The 19,630-nt window shown below is 36.7% G+C and overlaps 1 protein-coding gene and 1 long non-coding RNA gene across 2 annotated transcripts in view; one reads left to right on the forward strand and one right to left on the reverse strand.

The window, feature by feature from the left end:
* LOC138712035 (uncharacterized) overlaps positions 1 to 19,630 on the forward strand; it is a 54,957-nt gene that overhangs the window by 15,889 nt on the left and 19,438 nt on the right. The gene's annotated exons all lie outside the window — the stretch shown is intronic.
* The window catches only part of LOC138712034 (uncharacterized), a 35,287-nt gene continuing 17,655 nt past the window's right edge, over positions 1,999 to 19,630 (reverse strand). Inside the window, exons 5-6 of the mRNA XM_069843423.1 lie at positions 5,025 to 5,215; positions 1,999 to 3,464 (exon numbers count right to left, since the gene is read on the reverse strand). Of these exons, the coding sequence (XP_069699524.1) occupies positions 3,299 to 3,464; positions 5,025 to 5,215 (357 nt within the window). The 3' untranslated portion in view covers positions 1,999 to 3,298. The remainder of the gene's footprint in view (positions 3,465 to 5,024; positions 5,216 to 19,630) is intronic.

Below are 19,630 nucleotides of genomic sequence, written 5' to 3' on the forward strand. Positions count from 1 at the left end.
TAATAGGTTATTCAACATCCCACATAACTTTTCAGAATTCACTTCACAATTCAGTGACTTCAATAGAGGGAAATGAACTAATTCTTAGGTATCTATTTGTATGATCCACATTGAAAGTTTTCTTTTAAAACTTGTAACAGTATCGGCCATCTCAAATATAAGTTTATCCTTCCCATGTAGCTGTAAATTGAAATCATTAAGATGGCGCACAATGTCTGTAAAAAATGCCAAGTCCTGGAGCCACATCGGATCACTGATTTCTGGTGTTTCTTTACCTTTTGAGAACATGAATTGAGAAATATACTCTCGCAGATGAAGAAACCTTTCCAATGTTTTCTCTCTGCTTAACCAACGTATGGACCCCAGACTCATTTCACTGGCATTATCACCTTCATATCATTCAGACGCTAAATAACCTAGATGTTGATACAGCGTCGTAAAATAACCCAATAAAATAAAATAAAATAACCAACGTATGTCGCAGAAATAGGGTATATCTTCATAATTGTGATCAATTGATCTCAAGAATTCCCTAAATTACCTATGATTTAAAGCACTGCCTCTGATGAAATTTACTGTTTTAACTACTATTTGCATGACATTATCCATTTGCAGTGCTTTGGAACATAAATTTTCTTGGTGTAATATGCAATGAAAGAAAGGTATAGGCCGAGACTTTAACTGTGATTTTAACAATCCTATAAATCCTGTTTTTTCTCCAATCATAGCCAGACAACCATCCATTGTTACAGATGCTAAATTATCTAGAGACAATCCCATGAAATGTATGGTAGCTTTGACAGCATCAAATATGTCCTGTCCTGTGGTGGTATTTTTTTAGGGGAATCAACTCTAGAAATTCTTCCACAATTTCAAGATTTTCATTGACCCCACATATGAACACAACTAATTGCGCAGTACCGGCTCTATCAGCACTCTCATCTATAGTCAGAGAATAAGCAACGAATTTCTGACAGAGTTCTTTAATTGTTGCTGGGAATCATCAGCCAGGTCTTTTATTCGATTCACAATGGTATCTCTGGATAACTGAAGTAACTGATACTTGCAGACTTCATTCGGAGACAATATTTTGGCAGCATCTGCCAAACTTTCTTTGATGAATGGGCCCTCGGTGAAGGGACGGGACATCTGTGCTATTTTCAAAGCTAGATTATAACCTACAGTCAGTAACATGTAATCATTCTTCTGCATCGCATGCTGAAAGTGAATAATTAGAGCAATTACTGCTATTGAAAAAGCCTCATTAATTATAATTAGTCATTCATCTCAATAATATAGAACTATTACCAGTACTCTTACAAGTAGTAATACCGCTATTTCTAGTACAGTAATATCTATAATAATAATAATAATAATAATAATAATAATAATAATAATAATAATAATAATAATAATAATAATAAATTGTTCGAGTAATAGCATAAGTTAAAGGCATAGACTTCTAGAATTTTTATGGTTAAAGTGCAGTTAAAAATAAAATATTATTTCTAAATTAAAGAAACACGTAGTCTAATAAAAGTAAATATCCAAAAACAAGCAACAAATAAAACATCAACAATCAACAGAATTAAACATCAACAATACATTTAAAATAAATAAATAAAAGGAATCTAGATACAAACTACTGATCCCAAATTTAAATTAATTTACCTTCGATGTCAATTCTGAAATCAATTTATTTCTCTCTTCTCCTGAATAATGCCTATATTCTTTTTCATGTTGCATCTCATAATGCCGTTTTATGTTGCTTTTTTTGCAAATGATATTTTTTTACACAACAAACACTGGACTTCATCACCATGTTCGAAGCATAAATATTGTATCTTCCACTCGTCCTTGAAAGCTTTATTGTATGAGTGCTTTCGTTCCGTCATGATGCACTGTGTTCTAAGATCTGTACAGCCTTTCTTCAGCAATGTTTACAGGTAAAAGAGCTCCACGTGTGCGCAGTGGGCATAAAAGAGCTCTAGCTCGGAATTACTAGTCACCATCGCAAGACTATATTATTTATAGGCCTATATATTTTTTTTTTCACTACAGATCGTCCTAGATAATAAACATCCCAGTTAATCGAGAGTTTACTGTAGACCTAGTATCGTTCCATTGTAAAATGCAGATGTAAACTTCAGAGACTCCTACAAGTACTGAATATAATCTAAGTCGAGGTTGCATATGTTTTTATTACAATTTTTGTTTGCCTTCTTTCAAAATGAAACTGTAGCCAGCAATTTCTTATATGAAGTAGTTCTTTTTGTTTAATAGCTAGCACTTTTGAAGCACATTTTAATTACTCAGGTTTTTTAAAGGTTAAAAGCATATATTCAGAAGAAAATAAAGGTGCATCATCCAATATCTGAGGAACCACAATAGTTAGAAAGTATGAAATCGATGGGATTTAATTACAAATTTAAAACTCATTATGCGATGCAGGCTTAAAATTACTTGAAAAATGATTTGTTTTATTTATAAAATGTGTTGTTCGGACAGGTAATGTATTTGTGCTGTCTGCTGTGAATTAGAATACGCGAAGAAAAAGCAGTATCTTGTCAAAGTGACATTGAGTGACAATGACATTGATGCAGCAGTAGGTAAATGTGTGGAGCAATGTATTCGGCGATTGTACAGTCATGCTTGTGCAGTCACACTTGTGACATTCCTCCACCTTATGTAGTGGCTATTAGGTTATATCTATTTTCGACTGATCCCCTTCACAATTATTTTAAGTTTTTTCGAACGGAATGGCGAAAATTGAAGTGAGATAAGTGGCCAACAGGCTTTGAGCTCATATAAACACTTCCTGTTAGCTGCTAATGCCTTTGCAAGGATCTGTGATCGTGTACGTTTAAATTGTTTTACCTCCCACTTCCACTTCTTTCATTGTCAGTTTAATTGTCTTCCCTTTTTCAGTCATTTCACGGATAAAAAATGTATTTTCTTGACATGACTTAGGTCTTGCTGCTGTGAACCTGCTTGTTCCTCCGATATTATTTTATCTTGTACCTTCTGTTTTGTTGTTTTAGTAAGTCTTCCCAAATTAGAGCATAATACTCAATTTAAAGACTACTCACTTTTCCAGACATGAGCCAGATTTGAGTAAAATAATATTTTAAGAAATCGTACATATTTATTCATTAGATTGAGTAATATCAATTATAATTTTTTTGTAACTTATTAAAATGACTGTACTAAAATAATAGGCTTCTCTGACAACAATTTTTATACAATGTGGTGTAAAAAAAATAATGAGATGTTTATACAAGTAGGTTACAAAAACAGTTCACTCGTAATAGACTCCGTACACAGTGGCCAATGCATAGAGGGACGCGTTCTCATACGTGTAGAAGGCATAATTGTCGCGGTCCGTGTCCCAGAGAAACCGCAGCCCAGTTGTCATGCTCTGACAGTTCTTCTCGCCAATATTCACGCAACACACCAGTTTGTATCTGTGAAATGGAAGCAGAATGTAAGTTGTCAATATTGGAATAGCTTACATAGCCTACATTAAATTGCAGGCCTTGTGAGGACGATAGATTTTTAAGGGTTAACGTTGATCAGATTGTCGTCCTGACTGATTTATTCTTGGGCTGTCCAAAAAGTGTCCTTATAGAGCATTATGTGGCCTATAAATCTCTTGCCTCAAAAAATAAAAAAAGAAAATAAAAGAAGGATTTTTAAAAAATGAAATTTCGTCATCATAAACTGCGATTACGCATCCTTGCATCCTAATTCTGATTATATTTACAAGTATGCCAAGTATTTTGCATTGACTTGTGTCAAGTATACCTAGGGTACCACTTGAAAAAAAAAGTAGGTAATGTTAGAAGAAAAAGTCAACAATAATACTTGTCTTCTTGAGGTTCACTTTAGCAGTTGTTATTAAAATATAAAACTTTACAAAAAGAAACTTTTAAAAGTGTTGTTGTTGTTTAGTCAACTGTACCAAGACAGATCTGAACCTCATAAGTGATACCAACAAGGCATCACTTATTAGGCAACTAGGAAAGGAGATAATGGGGTAGGGTGGCCAGTTTCTTTCCTCCTCCATTGCTGATTGGCTACATATTACACTAATCAGACTTCAGATGCATACAAACAGTTGTTCTTCCTCTGACACATATCGTCAAGTGAGATGTACTGCCTGATAATAGACGTATATTTCAACCAGAACCTCAGTCAGAGGCATTAAAAGTATATAATTGGATGGTACCATTTCGATGCTGGTTTGGTATGGCATCTTCATCAGTGTGTGGTGAACTACTGCTGCAGTCCACGCCTGTGGAGTAACGGTTAGCGCGTCTAGCCGCGAAACCAGGTGGCCCAGGTTCGATTCCCAGTCAGGGCAAGTTACCTGGTTGAGGTTTTTTCTGGGGTTTTCCCTTAACGCAATATGAGCAAATGCTGGGTAACTGTCGGTGCTGGACCCCGGACTCATTTCACCGGCATTATCACCTTCATGTCATTCAGACGCTAAATAACCTAAGTTGTTGATAAAGCGCTGTGAAATAGCCTACTAAAAAAAATTTAAAACTACTGCTGCGTCAGCTCAACTTGCTTCTAGTATCAATGTTGCCATATCTTCAGTTTATATTCATATTTCTGAGAAAAAAATTGCAAGATAAAGCCTATATAAAACAAAATAAGAAAAGTATTGACAGTTCTCTCTCTCACAAGCAGGAAGAAAGTGGCGTGAACTTGTGTGGTAGTGTGTTGCAGCTGATTGCACCGCCTATCTGTTGTGTCGGAACTGAAAAGCTGACAAAATCTCGTAAACAAAACTATAATATAATTGGTTATCACGTGCTCGCTGTGAAAGAGTCTGCAACTCTGACTGGTGACCATTGACTTTGGTTGGCTGGTTTGAGCGGTTACCATGGTGACGTCTTGAAGCTGCTGAACTGTCAACACCTTTCTAGTTTTGTATAGACTGTTTAAGTGTCTTGCTTTTCGCCAAAAAATCGCATAGTCGGCTACGTGTATTGCAGTGTAGCTGTGCTCACTCTCACCTGTCGTAGCCCAAGGCCTTGACCTTGGCTCGCAGGTCAGCAGACAGGGTCATGCAGAGCCTCATGCAGGTTGTCGGCTCATACTTCACGCCCTCCATCTCCTTATCCAGAACGGCACGGATCACCTGGTTCACCTGATCTGGTTTGAAGGGGTTCTTCGACTTCAAATGATACGTGTTCATCATGGGGATCTGCGCAAAGCAACCAATTCCATGAACCTTACGTCCAATTTTATTATCTGTGGTGTTACAGCAAAAGCTGATATGTACCATTTTGGCAAAAATATTTTGTTTAGATATGTTTAGGGTGATCAGACACCCTCTTTTGCCCGGATATGTCCTCCTTTTTAGACCTTTGTCTGAGGTGCGGGCGGATTTAAAAAAAATCACGAAATGTCCTCCTTTTCGTAACTTGTATGTCTGATATTTTTAAATCTGATTTGACGTCTTTTTCAATTAATTTTCCTGTAGGTGACAGCAGCATCGACAGAATATACTCTTTGCCAATGATCATAACTCTCTTTGCATACAAAGGTAAAGGTAAAGGTAAAGGTATCCCCGTAACATGCCATGAAGGCACTTGGGGGGCATGGAGGTAGAGCCCCATGCTTTCCATGCCTCGGCACTAGAATGAGGTGGTGTGGTCGGCACCACGCTCTGACCGCCTTTTACCCTTGGGAAAGACCCGGTACTCAATTTTATAGGAGGCTGAGTGAACCTCGGGGCCGTTCTGAAAGTTTGGCAAGGAGAAAAAATCCTGTCACCACCTGGGATCGAACCCCGGACCTTCCAGTCCGTAGCCAGCTGCTCTACCAACTGAGCTACCCGGCAGCCCTTTGCATACAAAATAATATTAAATTCACATTTTGTGCCATCTTTTTATGTATTTTGATAATATTATAGTTCTTTTGGCTTTCATATGTAGTTAACTGTAAAATCGTTTTATATTAAATTTTATCATAAGTATACTGTAATAAAATAGATATTGACATAATTTTAAGTACCATACAGGGTAGATATTTTCTGTCCTCTTTAATAATTATAGTTACCTTGTCTTTCATATGTAGCTAACTGTAAAAGCATTATTGTTAAGTTTTATCATAACTGTTTTTGTAATATTAACATACTTTTAGGTATGATATAAGCCTAAATCTGTACAGTAAATATGTTATAAGAAAATAAATAGTGACGTAATTTATAGTATGATATAGGCCTAAGCCTAAATCTAAGTACTTATTTTCTGTCCTCTTTTTTCGAACAATGCCCTCCTTTTTGAAGCTTTGTGTCCTCTTTTCTATTGATGTGAATCTGGTCACCCTAGATATGTTGCAAATGTTGTTAACGTTATGGAAAAATGTGGTATAGGCCATTAGGTTTCTCGTGAAACCTATCTGTGCGTGAGGGGAAGGAAAAAAGTGGCCTGAGAAGCTGCCCTCCCTCGCTAAGTTTCCACTTGCAAGCTAGCTGGCTCGCTTACCCCAACCATAAGTTCTTAATATGAGCTATGGCGCACAAACACATTTGGTTTCACGAGATAACGAGTGACCTAGGGCTATATGTCTACTCCCATACACTAATACTAATACAAAAGAATATACCTTCTAATGCATCCCTGATTTTTTTTTTTTAAAGAATCAACTTTGAAACTGCTCTCCTGTAAAATAGGAACATATACATATCAGCTTATGCCATAACACCACTGAATATATAACTGCATTACCATATCATTCGTTATAAAGACTTCTGAGAATATATGTGCTTTCATGAGGTTACTGTGAAACGTGTAGGGCCTATTATGTGTAATGGATTGAAAGTGTTTTTTTATTTAATCCAGTAACTCAAAAAATAATCGCGTATCACTTAATCTTAGAAATTGGTGTATGAAAGGGCTGAAATAAGATATTAGGGGAGAACAGTTGGGAATAAAAAAAAGGGCTATTTTAGTACTGGTGGTGTTTCACTGGAGTACCGTAATAGATTATGCAATTTATTTTGAAGGCGATGAACTAGTGAAGACGGAAGTGTAATTATTATGAAGAAATAAATTAGTGAAGATTGAAGTAGAGATTCCAGGGACCTAGTCGATGGAGGCAAGAGTGTGAAAAATGTGTAAAGTAGGTGCATTAAAAATGAATATAGTATTTTATAAGAGACGGGAGAAGAACTGTAAATGTGGGTATAGTTATTTTGGAGAGAACAGAACACAATAAGGAACATTAGGATCGTTTTAACTGTGAGAAGAAGCAATATAAGGGAGATGAACTTATTGGGAGGGGTAGACATCTGAAAGTGTGACTGAAAAATAGACTTTGAAAAATGTATTGCAAGAGAGTTGAGCAGTGACGAAGCTCTTAAGAAACTTTTGAGGCTTAGCCTACCTAAAAAGTATGAGTTATTCCTAGTAACAGTAGGCCTATAAGTTCGTAATAACGATGTATCGTTACACTTGACTGCACTGAGATCATTCTATATATTAAGTTCACTATTGGCAGTCATTCCAGTATGGAGAGAGCTGTGTGAGCCGCGAGGCTTGTGGCAAAAGCCTTTAAAAGCATGACTATGTCCTTGATTCACAAGCTTAATGGGGGACTGGAGAGAGGGTATCGATTCGCTACATTTCTGTACGAAATGAGGCTAGCCTTCCATCACAATATTATGTCGCGCTATATTGGTGTTCTCTGAAAGCGCTGCATTGTTGAATTTAGTTTAATCAAAAGTGCCATTGTGTGTGTGTTACATATTAGTTTTGCGTAAAATGGCTCATACTGATAGAACATTGAGGTCATTACAGAATTTGTAGAATTAAAAGAGAAACCATTTTCAAATTGGACGTATGAAACAGAATGTGCTTACAAAGATAGGAGATCGATACTACATTTACATATTAAAATAGGGATGGAGGAAGACAAAATAGAAAATTTCAATTTTCATGGTATATAAGAAATATTCTTGGCTAACAGAGTGGTCGGAGACAAATAAGTTACATTGTTATATATGTATTCTGTTTGGGGGTGAAAATGAGAGGTCATGATCTTCTTGTGGGGTGTATGTCACAAAAAAAAAAAAAAATTATTTAAAAGCCGAGAATCATCTGCTCTGTAAAAAGATACAAGGTAAGCAGATTTTTTTTTCAGCCTACCCATTATTTACACCTTAGCTTCGCCACTGGTATTGATTAAATTTAATAGCAATACCAGTAGCATTATCAGTCTATTGCTATTAGGGCATAAGCGCTTTTATTAACTTCAGGATATGAATATAATTAGAGGAAACTGTAAATAAAAAGTATGGTGTGACCTAAATATAGAAATGTGAAGACACACCATAATTTGTATTGAGGTTATTGACATTAAATACATACACTAATATCAACTCAAAAAGATTCCGATCGTCATTGTTAAGTTTCAATAAGTGCTCCATTAAAAGCACGACATATGTCATAACAATATTCAGTTTCAGTCCATACTTTGGTAAAGACTTCGGGAGTAATGCTTGCAATTGCGTGTTTGATTCTTTCCGTAAGGACTATAAGATTCCGATATTTTTGACACAATGCCAGAGGAAGAAATCTAATGGCATTCTGGCCACGGGATGGATGCATTTTTTCCAATCCATCGCTCTGGAAATAGACCATTCAACTCTTCTTGGGTTTCACCTTGTTGAAAGATGTTACGAGACCCAGCATCTTCCATTTGCTTGATTTGAGAAAACATAAAATTCTCTAACATGTCCGTAAACACATTGTGGTTGATGTTAATTTCAGTGAGGAAAAATTTCCAAAAATCTGGTTCTGCATTAAGCCACACCAAAAGTTTACCATAGGAGAATCTTTATAGCATTTAAATCTAACCTCTACGGCGCAATATCCTCCATAGGATGAGCCAGGGCCGAGTCCAGCACCTGTCAATTTTAGTAGTTAACATTGTAACTGTTAGACGAGATAGGGGTGCTGCAAATCTTCACAGGTGCTATTAATGGACTTTTCCTTCACCGGCATTTGCTACATATTGTGGCCTTCCAATTTTCTGATCACGAGGGTGGTGGGTCCCATTTCAGACCATACAACCTTGAAAAAACTATTGGATACATTCGGGAATTGAACTCGAAACCTCTTGGTTCATAGGCAAGCTAACCACTACAGAAAGGAAGTGGTTCTTCATAGCATTTACCCTCACTCAAATTTAAAAGGGAAATTTGAACCTGATGTTGAAGTTTCCTTTGCATGCGGGCTTCTTTACCTTACTTTTTATCCATCACCTGAGGTGCCCATCCTTGGAACCTTCTTCTACGAGGCCTGCGTGCTGTCATGAGTTTGGTAAATCTTCGTTCATTGTATTTTCATATTTTTAGATTGTCGGACCAAATGTTGCACTTTTATAGTTTTAATGTGTTGCTAGTAGACAATAAGCCTCGGACTGGGACTGATTCTTTGATCAGATTTTTTTGTATTCGACAGATATTGGAGAAAAAATGGAAGTATAAAGGTACAGTACATCAGTTATTCATAGATTTCAAACTCCACACCTGTGGAGTAATGGTCAGCGCGTCTGGTCGTGAAACCAGGTGGCCCAGGTTCGAATCCCGGTTGGGGCAAGTTATCTGGTTGAGGTATTTTCCGGGGTTTTCCCTCAACCCAATACGAGCAAATGCTGGATAACTTTCGGTGTTGGACCCCGGACTCATTTGACCGGCATTCTCACCTTCATATCATTCAGACGCTAAATAACCTAGATGTTGATAGAGCGTCTTAAAATAACCCAATAAAATAAAAATAAAATAGATTTCAAAAAGGCTCATGACTCGGTTAAGAGAGAAGTTTTATATAAAATTCTTATTGAATTTGGTATTCCCAAGAAACTAGTTCTTTTAATTAAAATGTGTAACAGTGAAACTTACAGCCGAGTCCGTATAGGCCAGTTTCAATCTGATGTTTTTCCAATTCACTGCGGGCTAAAGCAAGAAGATGCACTATCACCTTTACTTTCGCTCTAGAATATGCCATTAGGAAAGTTCAGGATAACAGACAGGGTTTGGAATTGAGCGGGTTACATCAGCTTCTTGTCTATGCGGATGACGTGTTAGGAAAAAATCCAAAAACGATTAGGGAAAACACGGAAATTTTACTTGAAGCAAGTAAAGTTATAGATTTTGAAGTAAATCCCGAAAAGACAAAGTATATGATTATGTCTAGTGACCAGAATATTGTACGAAATGGAAATATAAAAATTGGAGATTTATCCTTCGAAGAGGTGGAAAAATTCAAATATCTTGGAGCAAAGTAACAAATATAAATGACACTCAGGAGGAAATTAAACGCAGAATAAATATGGGAAATGCCTGTTATTATTCGGTTGAGAAGCTTTTGTCATCTAGTCTTCTCTCAAAAAATCTAAAAGTTAGAATTTATACAACAGTTATATTACCTGTTGTTCTGTATGGTTGTAAAACTTCGACTCTCACTTTGAGAAAGGAACAGAGATTAAAGATGTTTGAGAATAAAGTTCTTGGGAAAATATTTGGGGCTAAGAAGGATGAAGTTACAGAAGAATGGAGAAAGTTACACAACGCAGAACTGCACGCATTGAATTCTTCATCTCACATAATTAGGAATATTAAATCCAGACGTTTGAGATGGGCAGGGCATGTAGCACGTATGGACGAATCCAGAAATGTATATAGAGTGTTAGTTGGGAGGCCGAGACGTAGATGGGAGGATAATATTAAAATGGATTTGAGGGAGGTGGGATATGATGATAGAGACTGGATTAATCTTGCTCAGAATATGGACCGATGACAGGCTTATGTGAGGTCGGCAATGAACCTGCGGGTTCCTTAAAAGCCATTTGTAAGAAAGTAAGTGTGTTGCTAGTAGAAGTTTAATTTAAGCTACATTGATTTTATTTTTTCTCAGGTGTCAGTAGGAATGACAATAATTGACTTCACGACGATTCTATAGGTAACTGAATTTTACGTTCATTCATGGTTCAGCAACATAATATATATATATATATATATATATATATATATATATATATATATATATATATATATATAGGGTTATTTTACGACGTTGTATCAACATCTCAGGTTATTTAGCGTCTGAATGAAATGAAGGTGATAATGCCGGTGAAATGAGTCCGGGGTTCCAGCACCGAAAGTTACCCAGCATTTGCTCGTATTGGGTTGAAGGAAAACCCCGGAAAAAACCTCAACCAGGCAACTTGTCCCGACCGGGATTCGAACCCGGGCCACCTGGTTTCGCGGCCAGACGCGCTGACCGTTACTCCACAGGTGTAGACTATATATATATATAAATTTAAAGCGAGGGAAATAGGAGGAGAAACTTTAAAAGGTACGCAAAAACGCGTCTTTTCAAAGGGAGTTCGGGGCTGAGAGAAACTGTATATATGACCTCCGAACTTGTTGGCCAATAACATATTGCCTGCTTTTGGTGTTATTACAGTCAGCCTTGTTGTTGTGGCAACTTGTTCTACTATTACACCATTAGGTTACCTAACTTAAAGGCTCCTGCGTTTGTCTACAGTAAAATAATAATAATAATAATAATAATAATAATAATAATAATAATAATAATATATTGTTAGAACAAAATACATTGTTTTTTAATATAAAAGTCTCTCTAGCACCACCAAAAAGAGTACATACTCATGCTCACGGGGCATTCTACAAAATTTTAAGACATTTTATTAAATAACAAAATAAAAAGTAAAAAAAAAAAAAAAGAAAAAGAAAAAAAGAAACACATGCTACAATAATAATTGGAACTTCAAATTTTCTTTCTAAAATGATTTTTTAATTTATTTTTTAAAATAAATAGCTTTAGCAAATTGTATGTTAGGGAATTTAGCTATTATCTTGTTATAAAGCCTTGGACCGAAATTGCTACTGTGATTATAAGCTACAGTTGTGGTACATTAGGTTCTGTCAAACGTATGTTGTTTGATCTTTTACTTTTATATTTATGTAAATACAAATTAAATATATTCAGGTTTTTATGTACGAAATTCAATAATACATTGTTACAAATTTGGGGAATATCAAATACTTTAAATTCTGAATGCCACAGTTCTGAGGGATAATGAAATGTATTGTAAATTAGCCTACATAAAATATTCTCATACATTTTAATGCGACCTGATCTGCCATACTCAATCTCCCTTTGTCACCCTTGTCAACAACAGCCATAATTTAAATAATTGTTTCTCTTTGTATTAAAACGTAAATATTTCAACAGGAGAAATAAATATACTGCTAGTGCATAGGGCTAACGGCTTCAAAGCTGGGTACCTGATTCCATTGAAGTGCACTGATACAATAATTATCATGGAGGCATGAGACAATTACTCTGTCTGCCATTATAATTTGACGCTGGCTCCATTCATATTTGATTGATCATTAATTCGTTTTTTTTTTCGGTTTTATCCTTCAAGATTCTCCAATGTCCCCTTCATATGGAACAGCGAAAATCGGAATGAGACAAGTGGTCAACAGGCTTAGAGCTTGCACACCGGACGCTGTATTATCCGCGAAACTTATCTGGGCAGTTGAAATAGAGACGCGCGAGGGGTAGAGAGGTTGCTTCTATCGAAAGCCAACAAGGAGAGGGGAGGTCATTCTACGAGACAGGTAGAATACATTTGCTTGCTTAGTGTGATCGAAGAGTTCGTTGTACTTACAGTTATTATTATTATTATTAGTATTATTATTATTATTATTATTATTATTATTATTATTATTATTATTATTATTATTATTATTATTTGCATTGGCTTTAAAACAGAAGCGGAAGAACTGGATTCATGAAATTAATAATAATAGGAGGAACTCGGGGAATTCCATAATTTATATCACAACATAGAAAATAACGAAGAAAAGTTTCAATAACACTTTCTTTTAACAAAATCATTTTCCCATTTCTGTTATATTTCTGTAGTGCTTCAAATTTCTTTTCATACATTGTCCCTAAGTTCGTTTATAGTCAGTACGTTTTCATGGAGTATTCAAATGGATTTAAATACGCTTACCGTATTGAAACTTTCATGAAAACGGGAGTTCAGAACGATGAGTCTCAAGTTCGATACTTCTAGAAAGTGAGGTTGGGTCGTATTCAATACGGACTGAGTTGCATGAAAATTGGTATCGTATTCAAAACGATTTCCAACAGTAATTTCAATTACAGATCCAAAGGATGAAATTGGTGGAATGTAAGTAATAAGTTTTGTACAACAGTTCATATTGCTCTTGCTTTCATTAGTATGTCAGCACTGTAAAACTGTATTATTTATCCATAATGGTTTAATAATGCCTACTTATCCATCCTTATTTCACTATGGTAACGATATTCATTAGCGCACTGAGTGCAGTAATCAGCTAGTGCGGTAACAACTATAAATTTTCTGCAAAAAAACCACACGTTAATATATAACCAATTTTAGATTTATTTCCTCTATATCCATTGTCTTTTTATTTTAGGAAAGCAATTAAATTAGCGTTTGTTTATATGGGCGTCACACTCCGCAACATGGAATAATACACCCACAGAAACTAATGTTTATAAGATTTAGATAAATACGAACTGTGTACTCATTTTCCACAGACAGAGAAATCGTTTCACCTTCTATGTTAAATTTTTCATCTTGAAAGCAATGCAGATATGACCATACAGTGTTTCCTAGACCTCTGTTCTGGACTTTGTAGTCGCATTCGCATTCTACGCATGCGCCAACCTTCGCTATGTTTTATAGAAATAGCCAGGAGTCAAATGCGCGTTATATAGCAGAGTTTTATAGCTTATAGCGGGCTATACTTTTCTTTTGGTGTACGGGGTTAACATATAATCGCATGCTGCACAAATGTTAGCTATATAGGATATAACAGGAATTTACCGACAAACTTTGAGGAATGATAGGTCACACAGAGAGGATCACTTTTTGTTAAAGAACGTATGCTCGATGACACGTCCTTTAGGAACTGTGCATCCAAAAGTTAGATGTCCAGTATTTTTTTTACACAAATGAAATTTAAGTTTTCATGCATGTTTTGACAATTTACAACAGCTGTTAAAATTACTTACCCTTTTACAGTACCTCATTACATTTTTGACACCTTAGCAGCATTCACCATACAACTCTCTTAAGCATGGTAATGTTGTGTTGGATGGTAAGACGGATTGAAGATACACCAGACAGACCAATAACAAATTACAGCAGTGTAACAGAGATACACGACATGTCTATTGACGGGAGAAAACTGACAAATCTACGCTTCGCTGATGACGTGGTTCTGTTTGCCAGATCCAGGAAACGATTGGAAGAGATGCCGAACAATTTGTGCGAAGAAAGCATGGCAGTATGCCTAACAATGAACACGAGTAAAACCGAAGTATTGACTACCGACGTAGAAGGGCAGATGATCGTCAACAATGGGAACATCGAATTTGTCACGCAGTACATTTACGTTGGCCAGACCATATCATTTCAGAACAGCATGATAAAGAAATCGATAGATGAATAATATCAGCATGTAAAAAGTTTGGAGTCTGTCCTTCATCCTAATAGACAAGAATCAGAAATTGCAAAACAAGAGGCATATCTTTAACAGCTGCATTGCACCTGTACTTCTGTATGGGGCGCAATCCTGGTCACTCACCAAGAAACTGGCATTAAAATTAGGAGATGTAAAAGAAGAATGGAAAGGAAAATACTCAGAATAAGCCTGAAGAACAGAGTCAGAAACGAAGAAGTACGGCAAAGAAGCGGCATAGAGGACGTAGTCACACTAGCTAATATGATGAAATGGCGTTGGGGAGGACACGTGGTAAGAATGCAACCTAGGAGTTGGGCACACACGGCGACACTGTGGGATCCAAGAATTGGCTGGAGAAACCGTGGACGACAGAGAACCAAATGGGGGGACGAGTTGAAGTTGCAGCTAGGAGGACTGTGACCAGAATAGAACGCAGTCAACCAACTTTGAGCGGCAGCAACAACCAGTGCTAGTGTAATTTATTGTGAACAATAAAACTAGGAATGTAAACATAGACCATCAGGTCGGCTCTTCTGGTGGTCAAGACTCGAGCCACCCCTGCCCAAGTAGGAGGCCTTGCTCCACTGGAGAACTACGACTTATATTATTATTATTATTATTATTATTATTATTATTATTATTATTATTATTATTATTATTATTATTATAACAAAGGTAAGGACTTAGAGCGCACACTTATGCAACACACGTGATGTGGAATGCGCTTCTAAAAAGGATGGATGAAGGACGTGTCATCGAGCATGTTCTTTAACAAATGTGATCTATATCATTCCTCAAAGTTTGTCGGTGAGGTCTTGTTACACCCTGTATATCTTTATAGTAGCTATAACTGCATAGTATAGTGTCCGATATGCGCTGGCCTTACATTGACACTTCCTCTCAGCCCCAATTTCCCTGGCGAGGACACGTTTTCGCTTACCTTTTAAAGTTTTTCCACCCATTTCCCCCATTTCATTAATTCATAGCATTTCTCGTTGCTTATTAGAAAGATAGTTGTCGCATAAGCTGTTTTTACACGAAGAAGTAAAGTTATAAAAGAAAAATAAGAGAAGAAAGAAAAGAAGAAAAGTATGGAAGAAGTTGTAACGAGAGGTTAGGAGAGGAAAGAGGATGAGCTGAAGTAGAAGAGAAGGAGAAAGGAAAATGAGAATTGGGGAAGAGAGAATATGTGAATTGAGAGAGAAAAAGAGGAGAAAGGCAACAATAAAAAGTAGGAAGGAGAAGATTAGAACGACAAAATGAAAAGAAGGGAAAGCATTAAAGTATAGGAGACTAGAGGAAAAGGAGGGAGGACAAGTGCGTGAAAAAGAGAGTGATGGTAAAGGAGGAAGGTGTGAAAAGAGAGGATATTTCTGATATGGCGATCCAGAAATAGAAATTGGATATCACTAGCATTATCACACTCCTACAGGTAATTATTAAATTTGTTACTTGTCTTCGTATTATTTTTTTACACTAAAACAAGCTGATTTGCAAGCACGCGCCTAAGCAGGGACCTCGAGAGGAAGTTGAGTGCTTACCTGAGAGTCTCCTGTTTCCGACGAACCGCGACGATGTCCGCGATCAGAGTGATGTCTCATCGATTGTAACACGTGGTGCATGGAGCAGAGCTCCTCCCTCAACCACCAACACCTCGATCAATGGACAGGAAGGATCGCTCTTGTTGCTTATCTAACAGGTGCACTTCTCTGGCTACATGAACCGTGTTGTACAAAGTGACAAGTACCGAGTTAATGATTGTTTTCTGCTACTTGTTGAAATTATGTTTCAAAGTACTTTACGGTAGGTGACACAAAAGTTTCTGAAACTTGTTCACGTAGAACTACATCTTTGTATTCGGTACGAAAGGTCGCCTGCCGCTCAGTAATCATGTCCAAAAATTGTTATATTTGACTCGCTTAGGACCTATAACTTTTGAACAAATAAATATAATAGAAACAAAAAGTATAACACCATGTACACAAAGGAATCCCGTAACCGTGAAAATCCACACTAAACCGGTCGGACACTCAATTCCGGCGAGACGAGTAGAGTAAAACATGCCTCGAAAACTGCGATCCGGCGATTATTGTATGCGTATAACTCCGTCAGATGTGAACCGATCCGGACTTTTGAGTTGTTGATCGATCGAGCGTGACGAAATCTACTAAATAAGCGCGAAAAAATATCTCAGCATCCCAAGACTAATCAAACAAGTCCAAGATTACCGCTGTGGAGTACAAGATAAGGCAGAGAAAGCGTAAAAGAGTAGTGACGCACGTACTCCGTAGACCCTGTGACTGTAGAACGGCGAGACGTGTCGCTGCAGCCGTCTACATCGGCTCAAGCAGTGAATCTGGGTACTGTTATCTGTAAGCGTATACTGTACGCTATCAAGGAGCACTTGGTAGTCGCTATGTGGATCCACGAGCGTCATATTAACACATTTCACAGCTATAAAAAATATCATGGACGACTTCGTTGCTCGGTTTGAGGAGGCAGCAGACGTTGCAATGGAAAAAGAAGACTTTTGTAACGGACAATGTTCACAACGCTCCGAGAAGTGGATGATCACCCACAAGACTTGAACGTTGTGCAGATGTAGTTGAATCTGTCCAACAATTCCCGGTTAAATCCACACGGGCTGCTGAGTTGGTAATACGAGAATAAACCATACGAAAACATATGAAATAATTGAACCTGCAAGTGAAATGTTTTCGTCTATTAAAAGTTAATGAATTAACAGATTTCGAAATAGACAGACATGTGGACGTTTTGTTCTGATATTGCAACAATTTCGAACAATGGTCCAATAAGGCAAAGGTCATATTTTGAGGTGAATGTGCTATTTATCGCAGTTCCCTCAGTCTCAATGTATTTTTCTGGAGAAAAGAAAATCTGGCATCCTTCCAGAAAGTGGCCCCAGGAATTTGATTAACATGAACAACACAACATGGCAGCGCATTTGGTTGTACAGAGCCACGGAAGGACATATACTGATGCTTTGGACTCCTATGAGGTGCGTTCTACCTTTTGTGATTCGTATGATACGGCCTTTGTACGCACTCCGTACATTGAAAGCCCATCTAATCTATTATTTTATATGTGTAAAGATATGTATCGACGTACATTTTCAAGTTGCATAAGCTAATTATAAAATTCTCAGGTGTTCATTAGGGAAAACACGGAAATTTTACTTGAAGCAAGTAAAGCGATCGGTTTGGAAGTAAATCCCGAAAAGACAAAGTATATGATTATGTCTCGTGACCAGAATATTGTACGAAATGGAAATATAAAAATTGGAGATTTATCCTTCGAAGAGGTGGAAAAATTCAAATATCTTGGAGCAACAGTAACAAATATAAATGACACTCGAGAGGAAATTAAACGCAGAATAAATATGGGAAATGCGTGTTATTATTCGGTTGAGAAGCTCTTATCCAGTCTGCTGTCCAAAAATATGAAAGTTAGAATTTATAAAACAGTTATATTACCGCTTGTTCTGTATGGTTGTGAAACTTGGACTCTCACTCTGAGAGAGGAACATAGGTTAAGGGTGTTTGAGAATAAGGTGCTTAGGAAAATATTTGGGGCTAAGTGGGATGAAGTTACAGGAGAATGGAGAAAGTTACACAACACAGAACTGCACGCATTGTATTCTTCACCAGACATAATTTGGAACTTAAAATCCAGACGTTTGAGATGGGCAAGGCATGTAGCACGTATGGGCGAATCCAGAAATGCATATAGAGTGTTAGTTGGGAGACCGGAGGGAAAAAGACCTTTAGGGAGGCCGAGACGTAGATGGGAGGATAATATTAAAATGGATTTGAGGGAGGTGGGGTATGATGATAGAGACTGGATTAATCTTGCACAGGATAGGGACCGATGGCGGGCTTATGTGAGGGCGGAAATGAACCTTCGGGTTCCTTAAAAGCCATTTGTAAGTAAGTAAGTTGTTCATCGTTGGAAACCTAACAGTTTAATTATACGTGTAAAGGCGTTGTCGATGCTATTTAGTGGTAACTAATTCTTTATGCTGACTCAAGTGAACTAACATGAATGATAGTACAGTCACAGAAGAAAAAAACTGGCCGATGAGTAGCAAAACCCGTAATGTTACTTATTCCGGTTTTATTCTGATTATCACAGTACAAAGTATCTAAGAGAGATACTGTTTATTTCCCCTCGAAATTACTGGGGTAGGAGAGAGAGACTTTCAGACTGTTTCTGTTCACATTCTACTATATAAGGTTGAAACTCTTGTGTTCTTGTTGACATACAGACATTTATTTCATTGTTTTTTACCATTTCGGGTATGAGGAACGTTACTGATTTCATTAATACCTCCTATGTTCATATCTCTTCATTCTATGGACATACTTCGTTTATTTATGGTTTATTTGTATTTTAATATCTTCCTGGCAAACTAGACTGCCAGTATGACGAAGAGTAAAAGAAATTGAGATAGATACAATACATAGGAACTTAGTTCTAACATAGAAGTGAACAGTTAGATAAAATAGAATAAATATAAATTAAGGTAATCCAAAACAAATTATAAAAGTGAACATTCAGATAAATTGAAATAAATAAATAAAAATTAATTTAGGTAAACAATTAATACTAATGAGGGAAGAGAAACATAAATAGATTTGTGAGTTAGAAATAATTTTTGTGCGAATTAGGAAAACATTTGATTATGTAAGTGGTTCTAGTGGTTTACTAGAACTTATTTATTTATTCTATTTTTAAACCTACAGTATTTACTTTTGTTCCAAAAATAAAGAAAAATATACGTTCCTGAAGTAAAATAATTAATAATGAATGTTCTTTTTATCACAAATTAAAATGTTCTTCCTATGTAGCTCTAGTGATATAGCCTACAGTACAATATGGGTACTGTACAATACAGTATAGTAAAGCATTTGGCAAAATGCGACACGATCAGTTCTATGGTCTTCAGTCAGAACTTCCTTCACTGCTGCTCTTTTCGGCACAATATTGGCACTATTGAGCCTTTTACGAGCCGTTCTGTTGGAAGCAGAAAATCCCGTGTTG

This window comes from Periplaneta americana, chromosome 13 (genome assembly GCF_040183065.1).
Source record: "Periplaneta americana isolate PAMFEO1 chromosome 13, P.americana_PAMFEO1_priV1, whole genome shotgun sequence".
NCBI lineage: Eukaryota > Metazoa > Arthropoda > Insecta > Blattodea > Blattidae > Periplaneta > Periplaneta americana.